At 39.9% G+C, this 22,906-nt stretch overlaps 1 protein-coding gene across 1 annotated transcript in view; it reads left to right on the plus strand.

Annotated features, from left to right (window-relative positions):
• MCTP2 (multiple C2 domains, transmembrane 2) overlaps window positions 1-22,906 on the plus strand; it is a gene marked incomplete at its 5' end in the record, with an annotated part of 87,752 nt that overhangs the window by 27,198 nt on the left and 37,648 nt on the right. Inside the window, 5 exons of the mRNA XM_008947675.1 lie at window positions 3,566-3,668; window positions 5,986-6,088; window positions 15,167-15,268; window positions 16,002-16,076; window positions 16,856-16,975. Coding sequence (XP_008945923.1) covers window positions 3,566-3,668; window positions 5,986-6,088; window positions 15,167-15,268; window positions 16,002-16,076; window positions 16,856-16,975 — 503 coding nt within the window. The remainder of the gene's footprint in view (window positions 1-3,565; window positions 3,669-5,985; window positions 6,089-15,166; window positions 15,269-16,001; window positions 16,077-16,855; window positions 16,976-22,906) is intronic.

Genomic DNA, 22,906 nt, shown 5'->3' on the forward strand with positions numbered 1-22,906 from the left:
ATGGTTTTGACTCCCAAAAGTGTGTGGGAAGGTCTAGTGTTTGGAGATGTATTTCCCCTTCAGATCAGAGCAGTGTGACTGATAACTCTTAGCATGGTGTGCTGTTGTATTTTCCAGCAGGAACATGTGAAATAAGAGTCAATATAAAGTGATAGTGCCTGTAAAGCAGCCTCTCCATCTTTTACCGGGTGCCTTGCGAGTTCGTGAATGAGACTGAAAGATTTTGGGGGCTTCTGACACACTGCTGAGTGTGTGGGTGCTGAGGTTTGGGTGATGCTGCAGGCTGTCACCCAAAAAAGAAAGCTTGCCAGCGATGGGAATGCGAGTGTGGTGGTTTCTCTCACAGCTCTTTTGAAGCTTCACTTAGGGATGATCTTTTTGGTGCTCTTACCTCAAGAAAAGGATGAATTTTCCACTGAGCTGGGCCTTAAAATGTGGTTGGTCCTGACAGCAATGGACACAAACAGCTTTTAAAAATACAACTTCATATAGATTCTCTAAGGGAATTGATACTTCTCTGTAGTGACTGCCTGGATATTATTATTTTTATTGTCATCTTCTTCAGGATTCTGGAGACCTTTTAATTCCCTTCTGGATGTTGCAGCAGCTCATAATTCACAGACATAGCATTGTGTGTTGTGTATTTGCTGACATGGTCATTTTTTAAGGTAACTTGTTGATAAAGGCAGGGAAGGTGTTAGAGGGAAAACACTCTTGCCCATTCCCTGGTATTCATGAAGACATTGTAATGTAAGTGAATGTTGCTTGTAAAATAAAGACCAAAGAGAGAGCCCAAGATTAATCATGATACTATTTCAATTTCAATTCACTCCTTAACCCAGCAGTGGAAAAAAAGGTTACTGCAGAGAGCAGTACTTTAAAGAACTGAAGGAACTGGATTTGAAAACAAACAAAAAAACCTGCTAAAAATGAAAGGTAGCTTGTACAGAAAAAATGTTTCTTAATTAACACAGTGTATGTGTCTATATGGAATTAGGAGTGTAACTGCACCTTATTAACAGATAGAATAAGAAGTGTACCACTGCAAAGCAGAACCTTTGGCAAAAGACAAGGCTAGGGCTATCTAGAAATACAGGATGATTTAATATAGATAGTGTCCTGGGGAAGAGCTGAGCCTGGAAGGTTATTTACCCTTTGGAAAACATCCCTGATGCTAATGCAGTTGCATCAGTGATGGGTTTGGCCCCCTTTTCCCTCAGTACTTAAACAGCAGCATGTGGGTGGATAATGAACATTGGGAGAGACACGCAGGTTCTTGATTCTGCAATTCAAAGACTTTTCACAGAGTATGTGACACACATTCCTTGTGCATAGCACAGAGTGAAATTCTGCTTAAGTAAAAGGTTACTCAGTCTGTCATTATATTCAAAATAACCCAGGCTTCGAGCCTGATTCATGAAGCAAATGACAAATTGTTTTTCAATGCCAGTGCTGAAAATATCCTAGTATTATGCTGTAATAGACCCACCAAATTGCAAAAGGATGCAGCCATTTTAGGTAAAAATAGCATAATTTCTGATCGTGAAATGAGAGACATAAAGATTAATTATCTGTTCTGAGCCATTCATAAATGATTAGTGCAGCAATTATGGGCTTCCATAATAGAGCCTTCCTAGAGCAGTGCCATATTTCCTGCATTGCCAGGGAGACTGCTTGGATTTATTGTTATTGATAAAAGTAAATTCCAAGTCCAGCTAAAAATCTGATAAAGGGAAAATCAGAGAGGCAAGAAGAGGTACAAAGATCTCCAAGGGTTAACAGCTGTGCAGTGTGAGCAGGTAACATTCCCTTCCTCTTCTAGCCCATAGCAGTTGTGAGTCTTGTGTGGGTAAACTTCTGCAGACCAGTCATCTACTGACTGGTGTAATGCCACCCTATACCTTATTTCCATAGTAAAGACTGGATTTTTGGAGCAATTGGGATTTCTGTTGTCAGTTGATTATATACTGGCATTATAGATTTTAATTGCAAGTTTTTAGCCTACTGTAATAACAGCTATCAGAAAACAACCTCGTGTCTGCTTTGGTTTTGAGTAGTTTTTTGAAAATCCATACTTCACCATCTGACATAAATCTTAGGCTAGTTTCCACACAGCTAGATCAAATATGTAGAAGCACTTCAGCCACAACTAGCCCAATCTGAGCCTTCCATACTTTTATATTCCTAGATAATAGTTTTGTTGATGTGAAAATGACTTTTTCTGCTTTGTTGGATGTTTTCTGTGTATGCCTGAGAGTTCTTCTCAAACACTGCATTTGCTCACTGACCAAAAAATAGCATTCAGAATACCAAATTATACAGTGGGATTGTTTTTGGCATACACCAGTTTGCATTTCAAGCAGTTTCTCTGAACGACTACGTGCATTTTCCACACTTATCAAGGATTGGGGATGTAAGCTAAAATGGAGAAAAATAGATTCCAGTAATACACGTGGTCTTTAAACTTTACCAGTATTGACTAGTTAATACCCACTGTTTACATACTGAAAAGATTCCTGGTTAGTTTATAAACCTCTCAGAGTAAGAACCTTAAGAGCTCTGCATTAATAATACTAAAAATAAGGATTAAGGAAAAGACAGCTTTTGCTTAAATGTCTTGTTTGTCTGCTATCTAATCCCTGTATTGCTGAAATATTTAGCTGTCTACGTAAGTTAGGCTGGAGTGTCTGTGGCTGAGTTATCTGTGAACATGGAGGATGACATTAAATCAGATATTGAGCCAGACATGCTGATAAAGGCTGCTCTGCTCATGATGGAAATGGTTGAGCTTCAACAGGTTGTGAAAGCTACAAATTCATGTAATGTGAATTACCAAAAAAATCTCCAACATTACCAAACATGTTTTTGCCATAATAGGTTCCATGTTGACATCCTTCTTTTGAGAGCAGGTTAAGTGGTTTTTGGTTGGTTGGTTTGGGGTGTGGGTTTGCTGTAAATACCTGATTCACACACGGATTCTCAGTTGATGTTGGGTTTTGTTTCAACTGTGGCACTGTGTAGGATCTTCATAGGTCCAAGAACTTGCTCACATGGAACTAACTGAAGAAATTCTGCTGACACAATTAGTGCCATGCTTCTCTTCTTATGGTGTGGATACTTAAACCAGTAATCAACTAAAGAAGCCCACAGACTCTAAGCACAGTTTGAAACAGAAAGCTGTAACTGCAGCACTGGTGCTTACCTGGGTCAGAACGATGCTGCAGCTTTCAAGTCATCTGAGTAATTGGCAATGTGAGCAGGTTTTTCCTGCTATAAAGACTTAGAGGTGATTTGTTGTAAGTCTTGGATTTCAAGTGTTAGAGTGAAGCCACCCAAATGAGTTGCAAGGTAAGTGGGAGAGCTTCTAGAGCTGAGGAGGCATTGAAGATGGTGTTTATTTCCCAAGTCATTCCAACAGAATGAGGCAGTTTGCAGTTTTCCTAATAGATACAATTTTATTTGGCCAATCACTTCCTCAGCTTTGCTGCAAAGAAAGAGTATGCATGCTAAATACAATAACTGGTCCACTTAATTACTTTTTTTAATCTATCTGATCTTCCCCTAGGTAAAAGTGATCCTTTCTGTGTGTTGGAGCTGGGAAACGACAGTCTTCAAACACACACTGTTTACAAGAACCTCAATCCAGAGTGGAACAAAGTTTTCACATTGTAAGTGGATTGCTTTTGAAAACATGCTGCAACACCAAACCCTTGGCAGCTTAGCTATGAAAGCTATTGACTTTGAGCAAATGCAAAGGTCAGGCTTAAGATATGTCATTTTTTCATAGCCAGAGAGGATGTTGGAGAAATATCAAATATAACTCAATTAAAGCCTTTTGCCTTTTACTAGTTCTTGCATGGAGTTTATTAATAGAAGTCATTAAAAGAAAAATCACTGTGATATTTATAGGAAGAATCATGACTAGACATAATGGAGTCACAGCTCGATCCAAGAGATAATATAACAGAAAGTAGAGACCAGATACTCATGCCTACATTTTCCATAATTGAAAATAAAATGTTTCACTGAACAAAGGTAGAATGTTGAGTTTGTAAGTAAGCAGGAAGTTAGAGCTCGTGTTGTTCCTGGTACATCTTCTGAATTTAAACTAGTAAAACATAACTTAGCCCAAACTAGAAGCTTAAATTTTTTTGGAAATAAATTGAACAGCAGCAAAAAATCCAACTTTTATTAATTAAAAAGAGGTACTTTAAGTATTTCTTCTAGGAAGCACAGATTTTTAATTTTCACAGAGGTTTTTGTGAATAACAGAGTGAAACAGGTATCTCCAAGAGGAGGAGTCTGTGGCGTGGAAGGCAACCACAAGGGCTGGCAATGCAGCATTTATGGCATTTGCACTGGAAGAACAGTTTGAGGATTATGAACTTCTTGCAAAAGCAACATTCATAAATATTGGGCTAGATGCAAACACAGTAAAAAGTATTTGAACTCTTTGACAGAAGCACCTGGCTGGATTTCTGTTTAATTCACGGGTGCAGCTGAATGCGTGTCTCTTGGAGTCCTTTTTCTTCCAGTCATCACTGTTTATTCTGAGACTGTGGCAGCAGATGAGTCTTGTTGGCCGTTCTGCCAACAAAAGAAATGTAATAAGGATCAAAAATTATTTTAAAAAGTTTGTGTCTGTACTTCCAGTGAATCTCAGAAATGTCATCTACAGACTAACTTTCTTGTTGCTGTTGCATGGCTAGCCCAAGCACCAAATCTCCAGAGCCAGCCAGGCTCTCACATCTTGCCTTAGATTTTTGGCCATTTAAAAAAATTGCACTCAGGCACCTTAAAAGCTATTGATGATTTAGATTTATTTTGGAGCAGAGTGGATTGTTTTGAGTGAATGAATCCATTTCAGCTGGAGTGTTTGATACCATCAGAGAGCCCTTCCCATCATATTCAGATTTTCTGTGACACACTTATCTGTGTGTGTCACTGTGGGGCTTTAGTGTTTGATACCCCTGGTAGCTATATCATGTGGAAAATGGTAATGGCTTGGAGACAAACATGCAAGAATAGTTGCAGAAGTGGCAGGTTTCAATGTATTTTAAAGCCTTAATGTCTTGAAAGTAGTTCCTTTCCTGGTGGTTTGGCTGCTACTGGGTCACATCACAGAACATGTCTCTCCAGCTAGCAGCCATAGCAAGTAGGTGGCTTGTAGATTGAGACTCTGCTCTGTGAGGAGCAACTCCATTGTGTTGCAAGCAGAGGTTCTGGGAGCAGCACTGCTCTGGATCAACTTTCTTTTGGTCAGAATGGTTACACTTAGTTAAATAATAAGCAGACATTGTACCACCTACATCTTTTATTTCTTGGATGTGGAAAAAAAACAGAAGATAATGAATGCAACTCACAAGTCATCTCCACTTACCCATGTTTTTGCAGACACACAGATGCATCTTTCCTCAAATGAGACTCTGATTTCTTAATGATCTGATAAATACTTAGGATCATCAGTAGAGCATTTGCAGTGAATGGAACAAAAATATTGTATGTTTGGCCTCTAATTAGGGTTAATAGGGTTTTGGATATTTAAAGTAATTTGTTTTGTTAGTACCTTAAAAGGGTCATAAGTGTTCAGTAATTGTTCAAGTCAAATTAAGTTCTGTAAGTTTTATTTTCTGGATTATTTATTTAATGTCCTGAAGACTGCTTTTGAATTCAGCCCTTCTCCTCTCCCAGTCACCAGCTTTCTCTGATGGAGAGCTGAGTTTTCCACTGCCAATGATCAATGCACAAAAAAGTCACTGTCTGGTAGAGTTTCCTCACCTAGTTGTGGGACTGAAGCATGAGGGGAAGGCTTGGGGAATAGCTATCATTTGATTCATTTTGGGGGGAATTTAATTAAATGCTGATTTTATACTCCAAGGTAATACAAACTTAATTAGTAAAACAGTATTCTCAAATCTTTGTGGAGGAGACTGTGTGCGTGTGTATCAAATTATTTCTTTAATGTTTCTGCACTTTTCATTTCAGCCCTATTAAAGATATTCATGATGTTCTGGAAGTGACAGTGTTCGATGAAGATGGAGACAAACCCCCTGATTTTCTTGGAAAAGTTGCCATCCCTTTGCTGTCTGTAAGTTACCTGTGCTATTTTATCATTCAAACTCTGCTGAGTTTGCTGGGAACGAGTTACAGGTCTTTTCCCCCTAGCACAAAGCAACACAGATTTAGACATAAACAGGTTTTGTGATCTATATATGCCTTGGTTGGCAGTGTTTGTAGTTCTCCTTAGTGTCACGAGCATTGCCAACCCATTTTAGTACAAATTGGTTGATTGGAATGAAAATTGCCCAAGTGTCTGTATTTCATCAGTCCTGTATGCCATGTAGGTCTGAAAATGTAATCAGTTGTTCTGTGTGTTTCCACGTCATCTTCTGAAGGTAACACTTTAAGTATGTCTTTGTTCTGTCTTGCTTCTTTTTCCTCCAAGAAAGTAATTGCACAGCACAGTAGGATTGACTAGAGATAGTTGTTGTTATTGGCACAGATGAATAAAATTACCTGAAAGGGGTGTTTTCTACTCCATAGTGCTTTTACAGACTGGTCTCTTTTGTTCTGTAAACAAATATGTGAAGAGTGAATGCTGTACTGGGAGTATCAATTCAGAACTGGAAACAGAGTGAGCTCGGGGGAACGTGGTTGCTCTGGAGGTTAAGGAGAGTTGAAGCTTTTTCAGAAATGGCCAAAAAAGGCCAAGCTAAGGAGAGAGGAACAGAAAAGGGTCATTAAAAGACATTCATAAAGAAATAGGTGAAGAGCAGCTTTGCGTTTGGCAAGACTGATTTAATTTTGGAACAAGGGTGGTGACTGAACCAGATCAAGGGGATGTAAACAGCTCCTTGTGTATGTGCAGTATCACAGAAGATTCTGGTAGCTTTTGCAGTAATGTTTAGAAAGAACTTTCTGGGTTGTGACTTCTATTAAATCAATTACTAGATGAGGCTTGAAACATCATGGGACTCTTGTGCTCCTATCAGTCAAGTCATATAACCACATTTAACATAAAACAGGGTTTTCCTTAAGTTTTGGGGCACTGGTGTTTTGCAGTAGATTCCCCACGCAGAGGAGATGGTGTGACAGGTATTTATACAGTGAGTACTGTGTTGAACCCTGTCATGCTTGCAATATATAACATGATTCGAGTGATACAGGCAGTAGTGAGATGGTTTTGGTAACACATGGTGTGATACCACTCTCAAATAGGCAGATGGTGAATCCTGATTGAAATTACAGAGCACAAAATTGTGGTATTGTTTTGAAAGATCCTTGTGGAAGCATAGCTGCCTCTTCAGGAAGGCTGACACATGTCTTACATGGTTAAGGCAAGAGTTTGCCTTTGAGTTGTAGAGGTGGGTGGCTGCAAGGAAGGCAGTATTGCAATAACAGGTTAGTGGGGTCTGTCCTAGCAGAGACTGGAGAAACAGGACAGTTCTAGAGGAAAAGCAAAGGTCCCATCTGATGAAAGTGGACCATGTAAGCCCCTCAGAGTCAGGATAATTTAGGTAAGGCACCAGTCACGACCAGAGAGAGGAACTGTAAATATTTGATGTTTCCAAATAAATAATGAACTGCCTAGAAAACTCTTGAACTGGCTTAGAGGATATGATCCCAGCCTAAGGAATGCTTTATAGTGGTAAGGAAATAGGCCCATGTCCTCCAGTTTGTTACTATTTTGTGTAAATAAGTTTCTTGTTGATGTCAATTTAAAGTGATGTGGCTTCTGAATCTTTTCACAGAAGGGTGTTTGTTTTCATCCACCATGTGCACCTTACACTGGAGTCCAGAACAGGGAACTCCTGCAGTATGGGGAACATAAAGAGCCCAAGCTATAGAAGCTGAGGAGTAAATACTGAGCTTTTAGTGCCCCACACACTGTTGTGAGCTTTGCAATCCTCTTCCCTCCGTGGCTCAGACTGCAAGTTCTTTTTGAGGCTGGGGATATTGTGGATTGTCTCTTTTAGTGGCTTGAGTTGTCAACATCTTCCAGTTTTAGAACAATATTACAGTCAGTTGGGCATGGAGGATGATTTGATGTTTACAGGGAGGAAAAAACCTCTTAACATCTTTTATTCCATTTTTGATCACTTTGTTAATTTTTCCCCAAGTCCTCGTATCTCTGATGTTACTGGAAGAGAGTGGCTGGAGCAGCTGCTCTCCTGCAGATCCAGTGCTTGCCAAATGGTCTGCATGATCGGCAGCAGGCTGTGTGGGCTCACAGTGAGAAGATGTTAGATTTGGATTTTCTGTTGATTTTATAGGCATTTGTCAAGTATCCCTTAGGAAGCATGTAACAAGGCAGAGGAGGGGAGTGCATGTGTGTGGTAATGTCCAAACTATTCAGTGTAGGTCTTTTGTCCAAGGTTTGAGGCAAAAAAAAATAAAATAAAAATTGTTTATGCTTTCCCTTGCCAACTGATCTTCTTCCTTCCCGTCCAAACTTCTCTGCCTCCTATTTCAGTCAAATCTAGTGTAAATATATTCATCTCTGCTTCTGATTAAAAAACATTTTGCACCTATTAACTTAGTCTGCTCAGAGGAGTGCAATTTTCTAAGCTCTTTTCCTTGAAACAGGAATGTCAATGTATGTTGTCATTTTGACTATGAATTTGAATATATCCTTTGAACCATTTAGATAAATATGCTGAAAGAGAACAATAGTTAAAGACTTAAGGAAGCCTTGCAAATAACATAGGTTTAATTTTTCTAGGTAATCAGGCCTAATATTTGCCTTGTGTTACACTTCTATTTTCAAAAGAGGATTTATTTGTCTTTTTTTTTTACCCCTCTGTTAAAAACGCACAAGTTTGACATGTGAGCTGTCAGCACATGAAGTAAGTTTACTTCAGGAATTGTTCATGGATGACTAGATTCTTTTCTTAATGAAAATACACTTGAATACACTATATGTTGGTGGGATATGAAATGTTTAATTTGACAATGAATTTTGGTTTAAATATATTCAGGAGTCTTCTGTTGGCATTTTGCAAACGTGGGCACCTTCATCTTCGCGTTTACACACGAGAAACCTTACTGCACAAAAAAAGAGCTGTGATGGTGAAGTTACTCAGGCTTTACATTCATCCTTGACTATGATTTAGGCTTATTGCAGGCACCAAATAAGAAACAAAAAAAATTGGGCAGTATGAGAAGTTTTAAAGTGTCAGATGATGAATAAAGCAGAAAACTCCATGTTCTTTAAATAGGTATGATGAGGCAGTATTGGTTGAATACACAATTAGGTGGCATTACACTGAATTTAGAATTTTATTTGTAGGTAGATGGGGGACAGAGGGAGGGAAATGGTTATTTGCTTGCATTTTATCTTTAGCTTTTCCATGTTATTAAACCTATTGTATTTTTTTTTAACTCCTGCCATTCTTTACCTCAAACGACTGTCCTCCTCTAGAGCACATACGAGAGACCCCATCTTAAATACAGCTCTGGTCAACCACATCCACAGAAGTGGGATGTAAACTGGAAAGGACACAGTTAGGGCTAGCAGGATATCCAGCAAAACAGATCACTCTTGTGCTGGAAGTGACCTGTAGAGTGTGTGACCTTGCCTAAACTTTAGGCTGAGAGGGAGATTGCTTTCTCAGAGCCTGGGGAATAAAAGGGAGGACATTTACACCACTGAATGGAGCAGGCTTTTGTGCTAGCAAGCGAAGAAGATCCTGGGGAATGGAGAAGTAGGGCAAAAACTTCACTGCTTCAAGAAAGCAGTTTAATAGGTTCAGAAGTTTTGTGGGTTTGGGGGGACTTGAACTAATGATCAAAGAAGTTCTTTCCATCTCTGTGTTCTTCTGTGCCCTAGATCTTAGTAAAAGCAACCGTGTTTCTCTTTGTGAGGGTCTGTCTTTTTTGTTTTGCTTCAAGAGACTCCTATCTCCTAGAAGGCTGTGAGTTATTAGATACATGGGAACGTATAGTGTGCTTCAATGAATTTGAAAGCAGAGTATATCAAATATCCTCGTGTAGAAGGATCTTTGAGTGAAGTTGTATTGCAGAATGGAATGGTTTTTATCTGCTGAATTACCAGCTCAGAGTAGACTTCAGCTGCACCCTTTTTTTCAGCAAACAGGAAGAGGTCTGTGAAATGTTTTCAAGTGCCAAGCGAGGTCGGTAGCCAGTGATACACTGAAAACAAGTAGTATGCCTTTGGCAAGCTTAATTATCTAAAACATGGCCTGGACTCAGAGAGCAGACACCTGATGATTGCAGTTACTTAGTACTCGACCCTTGAGTGCACGGCCTTTTCCTTGAGAAAGCTTCAGCATCTGAGAGAAGTTAAAATGCTGCATTCGTGCCATAGAGGCAGCTGTAAAGAGAGTAGTTTGTTCTGACTTTTATCCCTATCATGAACCAGAAATTTTGGAATGGGGAATAAACCCCACATCTCTTCCAGAGAAAACAACACCTTGTTTCTGGAATTACATTCTTCCTGGACCATGCACTACTCACTGAAATGGTATCAACAGGAGTTTTTTCCATGAGTACCCCCTAGGATCCTTGTGTTCTTAGGGTTTTCAGCTCCTCCTCAGGCTGCCTGGAAGCCCTCGTGTGGCTGCTCACTTTCTTTCAGACCATCAGCTCCATATCTTTGGTCTTTGGATAGCAATCCTCTGCCAAGAATCCAAATTTCCATTCTACTTTGGATTTCACAGAAGATTGTTACAAGCTAATTCTTCAGGGCAAAGAGTATTGGGATGGATGAATGGGCATTTTGTACAGAATCAAATCAAGATATATTGCAAAACTAGAGAAAAAATGTCTCTTTATTCATGTCTGCATGGATTAAATATGTGGCTTGCTTTCCTCTCTTTACTGGGGAAACGTGTCCTTTGATAAGGGTAGGTGTGTGTCTATACAAGACAGCTTTATGTTATTCAGGGCAAGTGGTATGACATTGTGCATCAGCAATGAGCTCAAGCAGGAATATCAGAGGTCCCAAATGCTTTAGATGAATTATCCTTGGAGAGTAGCCATTACCCTTTCCACACGTCACGGGTGTTGATGTACAGAGGTTTAACCCAACGTTCTTCTGTCAGGTCATCAATATATGACATTGCATCTGCATCAAAGCTGGATGCAGAGTGAAGTTTTCTTAAAATCAATGTAAAAAAAAAGCCACTAAACCATATTTCTTTGAGACAACAGCAATGAAAAAAAACCCCTTTGCTGTGTAAGGGTCCTGTCTTCTCCGTGTTTTGTGTCATATCAATCTTGGCTTTTGCTATTTCATTAAAATTCCCAAGCGGTCAGGAGGTTGTTGCTTAATAGATTTAGCATTGGCTGGCTACATCAATACTGTGTTTAGTCACATTTGTTTTACTGGGGACATCTGTGAGAAGAGGTTAGCAAATGTATTCATTTATTTGAAAGGAAGCCGGTGCACTTTGGGCCTTGACTGTACAGTGGTCTCGTGCACCTGAGCATTTCCTTCAGCTAAAGCACTGCCAGAAGTTGCCTCTGTCTGAAGTGCCTGTGTAGGTCCAAATATTTAATGCACAAAGAATTTTAGCTTTTCTTCCAACAGCTAGTTTCCCTTGCATGGTCCTGTATGGAGAAGGGTCTGTGATAATGAGTAGATGAATTGTTCTGTGAAAATATTAATATTGCTATTTTTCTGTGCTGATTAAGAACAGAGGAATGCCCTAAATATCAGCAATTCCCGTGGGATGAAAGTCTTGATTTAAAAAAAGTATCTTTCCCCAGAAGTTTTTTGATGGTGACCTTGCAAAGTGGGATAGGCACAACTGTCCTTCTGTTAATCACATGGTTATGGACAGTCTTGGTTGCTCATTGAGCCCTGGTATGTTATATGCTATTAAGAAGCTCTTGAAGAATGCAGGAATTAGTATCCAGTGAGGAGTATAAAACATCATCAGTAAAGTAATAATATTGATTATGTCTCTTTAAGGACCTCACCTGCAGGTGTTTCCACATTTAATTTGAATATTCCTTCCCTTTTCCCATAAGTAGATGTAAACATCCATAGGAAAGATAACCCATTTTAGACACAACTAACAGGAATATTCATTGAATAAAATCCATGTGAGATCATCAGGTATGTAGCAAAAGGTGTTTGGGTGATCAAAGAAGTGTGATCTTTCTGACATTGAGGTTCATCTTAGGACATCTAGCCCTGGCTGGGGGTCCCCTCATCCACAGCTGGAGACAACATTCGGGCAGTCTTTGTGAAGAGCAGAAACTCAGGGGAAAAAAGTACCCAGAGAGGAGAAAGAAATAGACCCAAAATGAAACCAATATGAGTGGCTGTTTCTTGAGCTTGAGAGGGACGTTGAACAGAATCTGAACTCTGGCCCCAAACCAGCATGCAATGAAAATGCAGAGTATTAAAAGCTATTTTACATGTTTTCTTCTGGTCATGGTTGAGACATGCCACGGATCTAATCTCTGTGCAGTCATGGGTGTTAGAGTTACCCTACACCTTTTGTTGAACCGTGCTGGCTTAGCATCTTGCCAAAACTCTGAAGAGAGGCTTTTGTTTGACATTTTTTCAGGCTTTTTTCTTTTTATCCAAATGGAAATGCAATGGAGACGTGCCATTCTGTAGCCAGTTGTTCTTCTCTTGTGCTTTTATTTTTTGCTTTGAAGAAGGTCAAAAGCTGGGATATCTCTATGGATGTTTAGTCTTAGGCTGAGTTATAATTGCACATCTTTTACCAGAGAAGTCAAACACTGGAAATTAAAAATGCCAGATGAAGCTGACTGTAAAACTATATTTGCACTGCATTACTTTCTGCCTTGTTCAATTTTAGAATAGCAGCAACAACAGTAATGACACTGTTTTGAGAAGTTTCCCAAACAACAGAGTCCCTAATTCCAAAGACAGATAGAGATGGAAGGTATTTGTTGCTGATTTGAAAGTTACTGTGTGAACACACCTGCAGACACACCCAAAATACTTGATTCAGCTCCAGCTCTTAAAATGAAGATCTTTTCCTCAAAGTCAGAAGTGGTTTTTTTTGGTTTTTTTTTGAGTGCAGAAAACCATGACATCAGATTTTAACCTTCTCAGTAGTGACAGCAGTTCTTTTTCTTTTTCTATCAATTCATCAGCATGGAACATGTTTTCCTTTGGTTATGATCTTGAAAGTTATAAAGAAGTATATCCATAGGAATACGAGGAGAACTTCCCACTAGTTGTTGCTCCTGGGGTAATAGGATGAAGTGTTATAAGAAATGTGTAACTGAAATATATGGATGTTCAGCCCCCAAACTATAATCCCTGTGGAGAATCCAGAATTATTATGATGTGATATGCATTGGACACCTACATCTCTGCAGACACACGGAGAACAATTTATCTTCTATCCTGCTGCATGAGAGAGTCCATGAATCAAAGCTCATTCCAAACCTGCTACCAGTGGCATCCCCTTAGACCAAAGAGATAGCAACTTCAAGTCCTCCTGGTCCTGAATCTCTGTCATTAGTATCTCATCCATTTTTCGGTTAATTTGGGAAGTTGAACAAAATCTTTAATGTAAAAATAAATTGTTTTCATTCAGTAGCTTTTGAAATGATTTTTTTTCCCTTGCTTGAGTTGGGGAAACCAAACTGGTGAAATAGAATCCTTTATGATGGGCCAACAGTACTATTGGTAGCAGTTGGCCTGAGGACCTTCTGATGGACCTCGTTTAGCCCTAGAAGAGGGGCTTAGCCACTTCAACAGCTCTTCTGTTTTGGGGCTGCAGGTTATCTGAGCCTGCTGCTCTCCAGAGTAGCTTTTTCCTTGCCCCTTTCTTGGGAGCTGCAGCATCCTTTACTGCCAGCTCCAGCCCCAGGTGTACTCTCTTGCAGTGAAAGCGGGGTGCTTTGAGATCAGTTCAGTGCTCTGCCTAGTGTTGTTATTTACCATTATTAAATAAATTCCACGTGTGCTTATATTGATTCTAGCATTGTGTTAAGCAAAGGTTTGGATGAGAACATAGTAAAAAGCTGGAGTTCCTGGCTGGACACCACTGAGGATGCAGAGCTGGTCCTTGTGAGAGCCCTCTTGCCTTTCAACCATTAGAAAACCCACATACCCTTTGACAAGCTATTTGATCCACACAGGATCCTGGGAAGGAGAGTGACCTTTCCCTTCTAAAATCATTTGGTTCCTGTTAGGCCTTTTTTTTTCCAATCCCCTTACCCATTTCTGCCATGGTTTATATGAGTGCCTCTTCTACATGCCAGAGCAGCAATAGCTGTTTTAAATATGGTTGCAATTTCATGCCCCCGAATTTCCTCTGTTATCTTTAATCTTTGATCATTACAGTCCCTGAATGTAGCTTTTTGGGAAGCTGCAGGTTTTTTTATGTTACTGCTGTTTAAAATTTAACTGGTCTGCTTCCTAAAAAGCCAAATGTTTAATCAATACATATCCTACTGTGTATAATAAATACATTTCTGCCATCACTTTTTGAGGAGAGAATGCTTTTGATTGAGCCAAATAGTTTACAAAATGGTGAGGGAGGTTTTTTTTTTGTTGGTGATTTCTTTTTTTTAATAGATGTTTAATGAGATGGGGCCAACGGGTGGTTTAGAGCATAGAAATGGTATTGAAATTCAGAGGTGTGGGGGGAGGAGAAGTCTTTTACACAAATTAGTTAATTTTGAACATTTGTTACATTAGCATTCGTTCCACTTAAGCTGATTAACTTCTTTGGATTGTGTTTCTTTCCTGTGTAATAATTTGACAACCTTGCAATAAACTAAGCATTTAAGAAGGGGGTTTGGGTACTGGACTATGCAATAGGTAGGTAAGCTGTTGTTCGTGGCTCTTTTCCTAAACTTTGGAAGAAAAATCCCATTTTAAACCTGTAATAACAGAGGCTGATTACTTTCCATCAACTCACTGGCTTCTAGGGCAGAATTTTCAGACTGGTTATTGCGTTCACTGCTCTACTATAAACTACAAGGTCTGTAAATTAAAGTTGGACCATAAGAGATTTAATCTGCAATTTTATAGGTCTCTAATCCAACGGTCATTTTGTATTTCAGGTTCCAAGTATATTATCAGGTTTGGAGAGGGCTTTTTTTTTTTTTTGTGGGATTTATTTATTTATTTGTAGTGTCTTTAAATTCTATTGTGAATTACAGCCAGGAAAATATTGATGTTTTTTCTCCCCCCCCCAAACTATAGATTAGAAACGGTAAACAAAGTTGTTACACGCTGAAGAATAAAGACTTGGAACGTGCTTCAAAAGGAGTAATTTACTTGGAGCTGGATGTCCTATTTAATCCTGTAAGTTGAAATATTTTCTCTTTGCTTATCAGTGGTGTAAGAAACATGTGAATCTGCAAGGACGGGAGTGGGAGGGTCGTCCTTCAAAACAGGAGCCAAGCAGGATGAGTCTTGACCCAGTTACATCTGGTAGTGGAGGGGTGTTTCATGCCATGGGTGAAAAAAATATTGGGACATCAGAGCCCTGTGATGGCCCCTCCAGGTGGATGGAACAATGCAGGGGCGTTTTTGGACCAACAAGTGACCCCAAATGCTTAAGGAAGGAGGTTGCTGATTACTGAACGCCAGGGCTTCATTTGCAACAACCAAAAAAGGGCTTAATGCTTAGATTATTATACATTACTTCTAACACCTCCTCCCTCCCCAGAAAGCTGACCCAGGATGTTCTCTTCCCAGGGTGTTGACAGGAAAATTAATGAAGCATATACACGGTACAGTTAGTTTTTAGGTGGCTGAGTCTGTCTCAGTTATTCATGCCCTACAGCCTTTTACCAGGTTAAAGCCTATTTATTAAGGCCATCGTGGGCTGCACTGCAGCTCTGCTCTTCCTCAAGTGACTCCTGCCTTGCCCAATTTCACTCATCCACGTTTTTTTCCTAGGAGCTCCTCTTAAGTTGCAGAGAGGCTGAAAAGAGTGAAAGATCCTGAAATTCCTAATCAACAGTGATGATGCAAAGCTGAAACAATGCACTTCCAACGACGTGACATCTTTTTTTATTGTTTTCTTTATTAGGTAAAAGCAAGTATTAGAACATTCAAGCCTCGAGAAAAGCGCTTTACGGAGGAGAACCGCAAATTTTCTAAAAAGGTGAAAATTGCCTGGGCTAAGCTCTTGCATCTATTTTAGAAAGATGTGAATTGCTGTAGCACAGTTTCAAGAACAAAAGCTATTTATGCGTAAAATGCTGAACACATGTAAATTCTGCATATTTCTGTATATATTAAAAGGAATTTTTGTGTTAACATGAAATTGCTTTTTGATCTCGTGTGCATCAGTAGTTCTGCTTTGTGCTTCAGAGTGGGGAGAGGAAGAGCTGTGGATGTTTCACAGTTCACAGCACCTGAAGCTCAACAAGAGCTTTATTCCCTTCTTTGGAAGGGAGGAAACCAGGTCTAAATTAATTCTTTTAAAAGTGCACAGGATTTTAGAACAGTGCCCATTATCCCTTTTTTTTTTTTTAAATGAAGGTGGTATACAATAAGGCTAAAATTCCCAGTTTATTTCTATGGACTCATCCCAAACATGTAGAGAAGAGATTCAGTGTTTTAATTGCACTCTTTCTGGCCCTGTTGCTGAGACAGTGCTGTATTTTGAGGACTGAAAGGGAATGGAGGTAGGCTTGTGTTAGTGTTTTATTTAGTTTATGCTGTTTTTCTAAGGGATCAGGAAAATCTGGAAGATTTGAGTGTAATCAGAAAGCAGACAGGAGCTGGAGTGTCTCTCTGAAACAGAGACTTTATTTGTAGTATGTGCCCTGGCAGGAATCCATATCTTAAATTATCCCTGTTTCTGAAGCAATAGTAGAATATTAGAGTGTTTGATTAAACTCTTCTTCTTCTCCCCTCCTCCCACTCAATATTTATCAGATCTTATCAAGAAATGTTGATCGTGTGAAAAAAATCACCATGGCAATATGGAATACAATACAATTCCTTCGGAGCTGCTTTCTCTGGGAGTCCACTTTAAAGAGCATGATAGCCTTTGTGGTAAGTGGATTTCTTCTTTTCTGGCATGAGGCTCAGTGATGTCAGAGCTGGAGTGTTACTGTCCCTTCCCTCCACCACCATTAAGACCTGTGTAATTTGCTCTGTTATTGGTGTTTTGTAACTACAGGGCTGGGGGTTTCCATGCAGCTTGGGCCACGTTGAGCCTGAAAGGCATGGAAATTAGACTTTTTGGAATAGCCTTTCTTCACTTGGTGCAGAGGTGCTCACCAGCCTGCACTGAGGATGCCCATGCTCATGGTGGGTGATGCCACCTTCTAAAGGCTGTGACCATGTGATGACTCTGACTATATATATATATTTTTAAACACGGCAGCTAGGTGGTAGGAAAGGAGGGATGTGGTGGCCAAGAGGGTGATGGCAGGAGATGTCTGTGATTTGGGTGATGCAGTGAGCCTGATGGGGCTACCTATCCATTTTCTATTGCAATGAGGAGGCACTTTGCTACATATTATCAATGCCTGCTCTGCCCATGGCCCTGTGGCACGTAAGCAGCTCTGCTGACATTGCCTGTTGCATGTCTCTTGACTGTAATAATATGTTGCTTTAAGGAAAAAAAAAATTAAAATAAAAAGGTAAAGGTTGGTCAGTGAGTTCTGCTGCCTTCTGCAAACAAAGAGCCAAGTTCTCCACCTGCCTGTCCCACTTTCCAGCTTGGTAGTAAACACCCCATTTGCAGTTTTCTCATAATCCACTCAAGCACAAAGGTTTATGCCTGCTTTTTATTCTGCGGTGTGACATTTTCTTCATGCTTGAAAAGTTTGGCATGCCATTAAAGGTTGCAAAATTGTTTTGTGGTGGTCCAGCATGCAGAAAGAAAGTTTTTGAGTTGGGTGTTTATTAAGCAAAATAACAGGCACATCTCTCAGAGTTCTTCCCCTCTTACTGTCTGTGAATTATAAGCCACGTAAAGGTTCTTTTGAGGAAAACACTTTGGTGTATTTGCCACAGATGAGTAAAGTGGACAATGCCTGATTGAAAGAAGCTCCAGAGCAAAGACAGAGGAGCTGTCTTTCACCCTGCAGGTTAGAGGGATGACTGGCATGGAGAAGTAGGTAGGACAAGAGGGTCTTTTCTTTCTATTTTTTTTTTTTTCCTCCTTCCTGTTATTTGAAGCTTATTTAGATCATACCTAAAGTCAACAATTCCAGTGTTAGGGGAGAGCAGAGCAGATGGTACCTTGCTGAAGCAAGTATGGCTGTGCAAGGCAGTGCTACAGTTGTACATGAGAGAATCAGATGGTCATGTACACAGGGCCTGGAAAGAGGGGGGGGGGGACATATGTAAAATCTCAGTGCCAGCATCCCACCATCACTGTTCAGCAAGCAGCTAGACACATACTTAAGAGATTTGCTCTCAAGTGATTTTGCAGCAAAATACTTGTGAAACTATAGCTGGGTAGTTTGCAGACTTAGGAATAAGTTTGGAAGGTGGTGCAGAGGCAGAAGAATAAGAAGGTAGGACAGCAGATGTGCAGAAAAAGGAACTGATTCCTAGTGAAAAGGAGGATGATCACAAAGGTAGAAAGTCACAAGTTACAGATTATTAACATGTCTGCTGGATACTATACAATATCCTGGTTTCCTGACCAAGTGGATAGAGGGAAAGGAATAAAAATATATGACTTCAAGAATAATTGGATCCAGTTTCTTCTACAACCCCAAATTTAAGTCTATCTGTTTTTTTTTCCACGTGGAAATAATTCAGTTCTTGCACTTAAAATGAAGTGCTAATTCTGTGTCTCTCATTATTTCCAATATGTGTATTCATAGTAAAACAAAAAGAAATAAAATACACACACAGCATGGTAGGTGCAGCATCCCTCCCTGCCCCAAGTTATACACAAATCTACTCTTAGTATATATATATTATACTCTTAGTATACATAATACATATATATATTCTATGTATTATCTTCACTGTGATGTTCTAGGAGATTGGGTGGTCCTTAGGAGCCACCTCCCCTGTTGTTTTGCCCTTGGTTTCCTTCTGCAGGTAGCACAAGCCCCTTCCTCCCATGGGGAATAAAGGAAGGGAAGGAGTAGGAAGACAAGCAGACAGTGTAGTGATGTGAACCTTGTTTTCTTAAGCAATAGGGAAAAAAACCCACAACCACCCAAGAAAATGTTTCTGGGATCATCAGACCATGGTAATAGGTGAGGACATGGTATCTTGCACCTTCCTGGTTCAGTCTTCATTACAGTGCATCTCCTCTCCATTAGTGCTGAGAGCTCTCATGGGTAACAAGGACATTAGCTGCTTCTTCTGGGTTCAGAAGAGAAAAAGAGGGATAGATACAGGGAAGAATCAGGACAGCACGGGCAGGACATGGGTGAGGAAATGTTTTCTCATATTTGAGATGCATCATCTCAAGCTAAAGTTTGTTATTAGTTTGTAATGGTGAGATAAGCCATTCTGTGGACGTGTGAGTAGATTAATTTTTTCTGCTATAAAAATGAAATAATATTTTCCACCAGCATTCTGCAATTTTGATTTGATGATTTTTAATGTGAGTTAATTGTATAGGCACAGAGTGTGCTGATGGGGCCTGCTCAGGCACAAGTAAAATAATTTTTTTTCAGGTTTCAAGGTGTTGGAAAGGGGATTGAAAGGCAGGTGAGTTGAAAAAGAAAATTTGACTTGAAGTTATGTTTGTCCTGCAGACAAAAGGTTTGGTGCAAATTGTCACACAAATTCTAGAAAAAAAGCATCTTGGGTTAGAAGAAAGTGTCACATGTAGGTTTTCTGCACTCTTTGTGATGTACATTTCATTGTTGGTCTGGTGTGAAAAATGGGCACAGGTAGATTCAGGGTTTTGAAGCATTTGTACATTTTTAACACAAAAAAGGTCTTCAAGCCTTGTGCTCTGTTTAGTTTTTATATAGTTATCTCTGTATTTCACCCAAAATGTTATGGTCTGACTGACACGTGCCTTTCACAAAGGGTTTTATTTTGAAGACAGCAAGAGACATACTCTAGTACATCCCTGTGTGGTGGTTCTCATGGACTGGACATCTAGCTCCCAGTTTCCAAGGTGACTGTTGTGGTTTTAACTTGGTCCCCATCCCTCCTTCCTCTTCTCACACCTTTCTCCATTGAGTCATCACTTCCACGGTGCATTACTGGTGTCCCAAAAGTTGGAGCTGTGTAGTGAAATGTGCCTAAGGGAATGTCTGCCTGCAAATCATCTTGTGTATCTATGTGATTAGAAGCTGTTTATTTTTTTCCACTAGTACTTAGACAAATTTGTGTTATTACCTTTCTCATCCACTTTTAAACTGAATTTCTGCTCCTTCTTTCCACGTGCAAACCCTCTGCCTCCTTTGCTCTCCCTTCTTCCCTGTTTCTGGAAGTTAAGTCCATAATAACTGAATCATTCTCACTGTACAATATGTATTTAAAAAATATTTTAGAAGTTAATTTTAGTCCCAGAATGATTTTCCTGAAGAATTATGCATCATTGCACATTGTGCTTGTGATTTTATACAACATAATTACACCTTCTATTGACAGTTTTCCCTGCATTAATGGCGATTATGTCATTTAATGAAATTACAGTAATTGCATTAAAAAAAAAACTATAATCTGGTGCAAATTAAAAGGATATATTGATTGGAATTTTTACTATCATATATATTTTTTTTAAAGTTCGCATGATAGTTGCAAGAGACATTGACAGGATCAGGCAAACGATGGGAAGCCAGCCACTTTTAGCACCTCCAGTGTGACTGGCAGTGCTGCTGATCTGCTTCAGGGTCCCTGCACGCTCACCCATGCCAGCAGACTTCATTTTTACTGGCAGCTTGTCCCACTATATCAGGTTTAGGCTTCTTGCTCATCAAGGCTGCTGCCAGGGTGGGTACAGGTGGGAGCTGTTTTCCAGGCTCAGCCCTAGCTGGCAGCCTGGGCCAGCCAGCCAAGGAATGCAGGAGCCACAGGCAGGAGTTGTTTATCTTGCAGTGACGTTGCAGTGTGTCTGATAATTATTTTATGATGGGTTAGTACTGGAAGGAGAGGCAGGAGTATGTGGTGGTGCAGCCTCACGTGTTGGAAATGTGGAGTCTCTAGTCAAACTGACTACAGCTATTTAATGGTGGGCAGCTGGGAAAATGGCAGGCATGGGATCATTTTGGAGCAGTTTGTCTTCCCAAAATGCCAGCTGATGCAAGAGTGGCTAAACCCTGGGATTTTTGGATGCCCAGCAGAGCTGTTGGGTGCTGCGGATGCAGCAGGAAACCCAAACTTAAGCTTTTGAGCTCCTCGCTACAGAGTTGAGATTTTGGCACCATTAAGATCTCAGAAGTTTTTTAGATCTAGAGAGCCAGAGGATACCTCAATTTTTGGCACCTCTTGGGCGAAGGGAACTGGAAGCCTGAGTGGCAGGAAAAGCTGGATGAGGCTGCACGTGCATGCATTACTGTGACAGTTTGCTTCAGTGCTTATCTGGGGTAGCAGCAGAGATAGATTAGACTCTGCAACCCATGGACTTGTGGGCATCTCTGAGAGTGCCATTTAATGAGCTGCCACTTAAGCTTGCAATATGGGAGCTGGATCTGAGCCCAGTTAAACTCCTCTCATAGAGGAGACACCAACCATCTTGTTAGGCATGAACAATTTTTAATCCCTGATGACCTACAGGCAAAAGGCTATTAGCTTGTTGACAGTGTCCTCTAAAGTTGCTAATTGCATATCTGTAAGAGGGAAATGTTCTTTGCCCTCAGGAAAGATGTTTGTTAACTCGAAATCTAAGCCTTCTGGAGTTTACTTGGGGTAAACCTTCCATTCTGCATGTGGACAAGTGTCTCCAGCATGTTATGGTTTGGCTTTCCCAAGCAAAACACAAAATGTTCCAGTCCTGGATGTACTAAGCATAATTCAACCCTGGACATGACAACAGTATATGGGTAAATCAAATTTAACTTCTGCATTGTCTGGCAACCCAATGATTTATTTTTTTTATTTTTTTATTGGTGGGAGGGGACTTATAGATCAATCAAGGGAAATTCTTGGGACAAAAGTTTAACGGAGAACATGAGGAATCTGTGGAGAAGGGAGACCAGTAACAGCTATGAAATCTAAACGACTTGGGATAGAGATGGAGTCACAAAGCATCTCTTGGACCTGTGGTTAACCAAGCAGAAGCTAGAGGTTAATTTTCGCTGTGCCTTTACTCATGATTTGCTAGTAAATGGTAATAATTTGATTTTATGCAGGGTGGGAAAGGAAGATGTGATCTCACACGAGCTTCCCTAAAATCTTTCTCATTTTCCCCAGGAATTGCCTGCTAATTTTGAACATGCAGTTCCCTATACAAAGTAGAAACTACCCAGCTATGACTACATATGTAACTGATGAGAAGGGTATAGTCTTTTTCCTCCCTTTTTTTTTCATCCTCATAGTTGAAGCTGAAATATAAATCATTGTTCCCAAACTATTCGGGAACAGCATTAAAGTAATGGTAGATTAAAATGTCTCCACATTAAAAAGCTAAATAAAATGAATAGATGTAATCCTAAAGAGAGAAGAATGAGTATTCTTCAAACGCTGAATAGGAAACTTGGAAAAAGAAAAAGCTTAAAAAAGGGTAAAAAAAAGTATTAATGCAAAAGAGATGGTCTTTACTTCTGCTTTACTGTAGAGCTTTTGTTAAGGGCTTCTCTCAGCCCATTTTCTGCTTGTGTTTTGCTACAGTTTTAAAGAAGTAGTCAGCAAAGGGGCAAATGCAGTTCCTATTTCAAGAAGGGATAAACGCAGGTCCTATTTAAATAGGGAAGCTGAAAAATAACACTAATACAAAAAATTTATTTATGTTTAAGGTTAGAGCTAGTACAAGTGGAGCAGTGAAAGGCAGAGTTTCAGGAATTTGACCTAGTAAGTAATTCTTCGGAGCCCCTAACATTTCCTCCTCTCTTT

The sequence above is a fragment of the Merops nubicus genome, unplaced genomic scaffold, assembly GCF_000691845.1.
Source record: "Merops nubicus isolate BGI_N331 unplaced genomic scaffold, ASM69184v1 scaffold11409, whole genome shotgun sequence".
Lineage (NCBI taxonomy): Eukaryota > Metazoa > Chordata > Aves > Coraciiformes > Meropidae > Merops > Merops nubicus.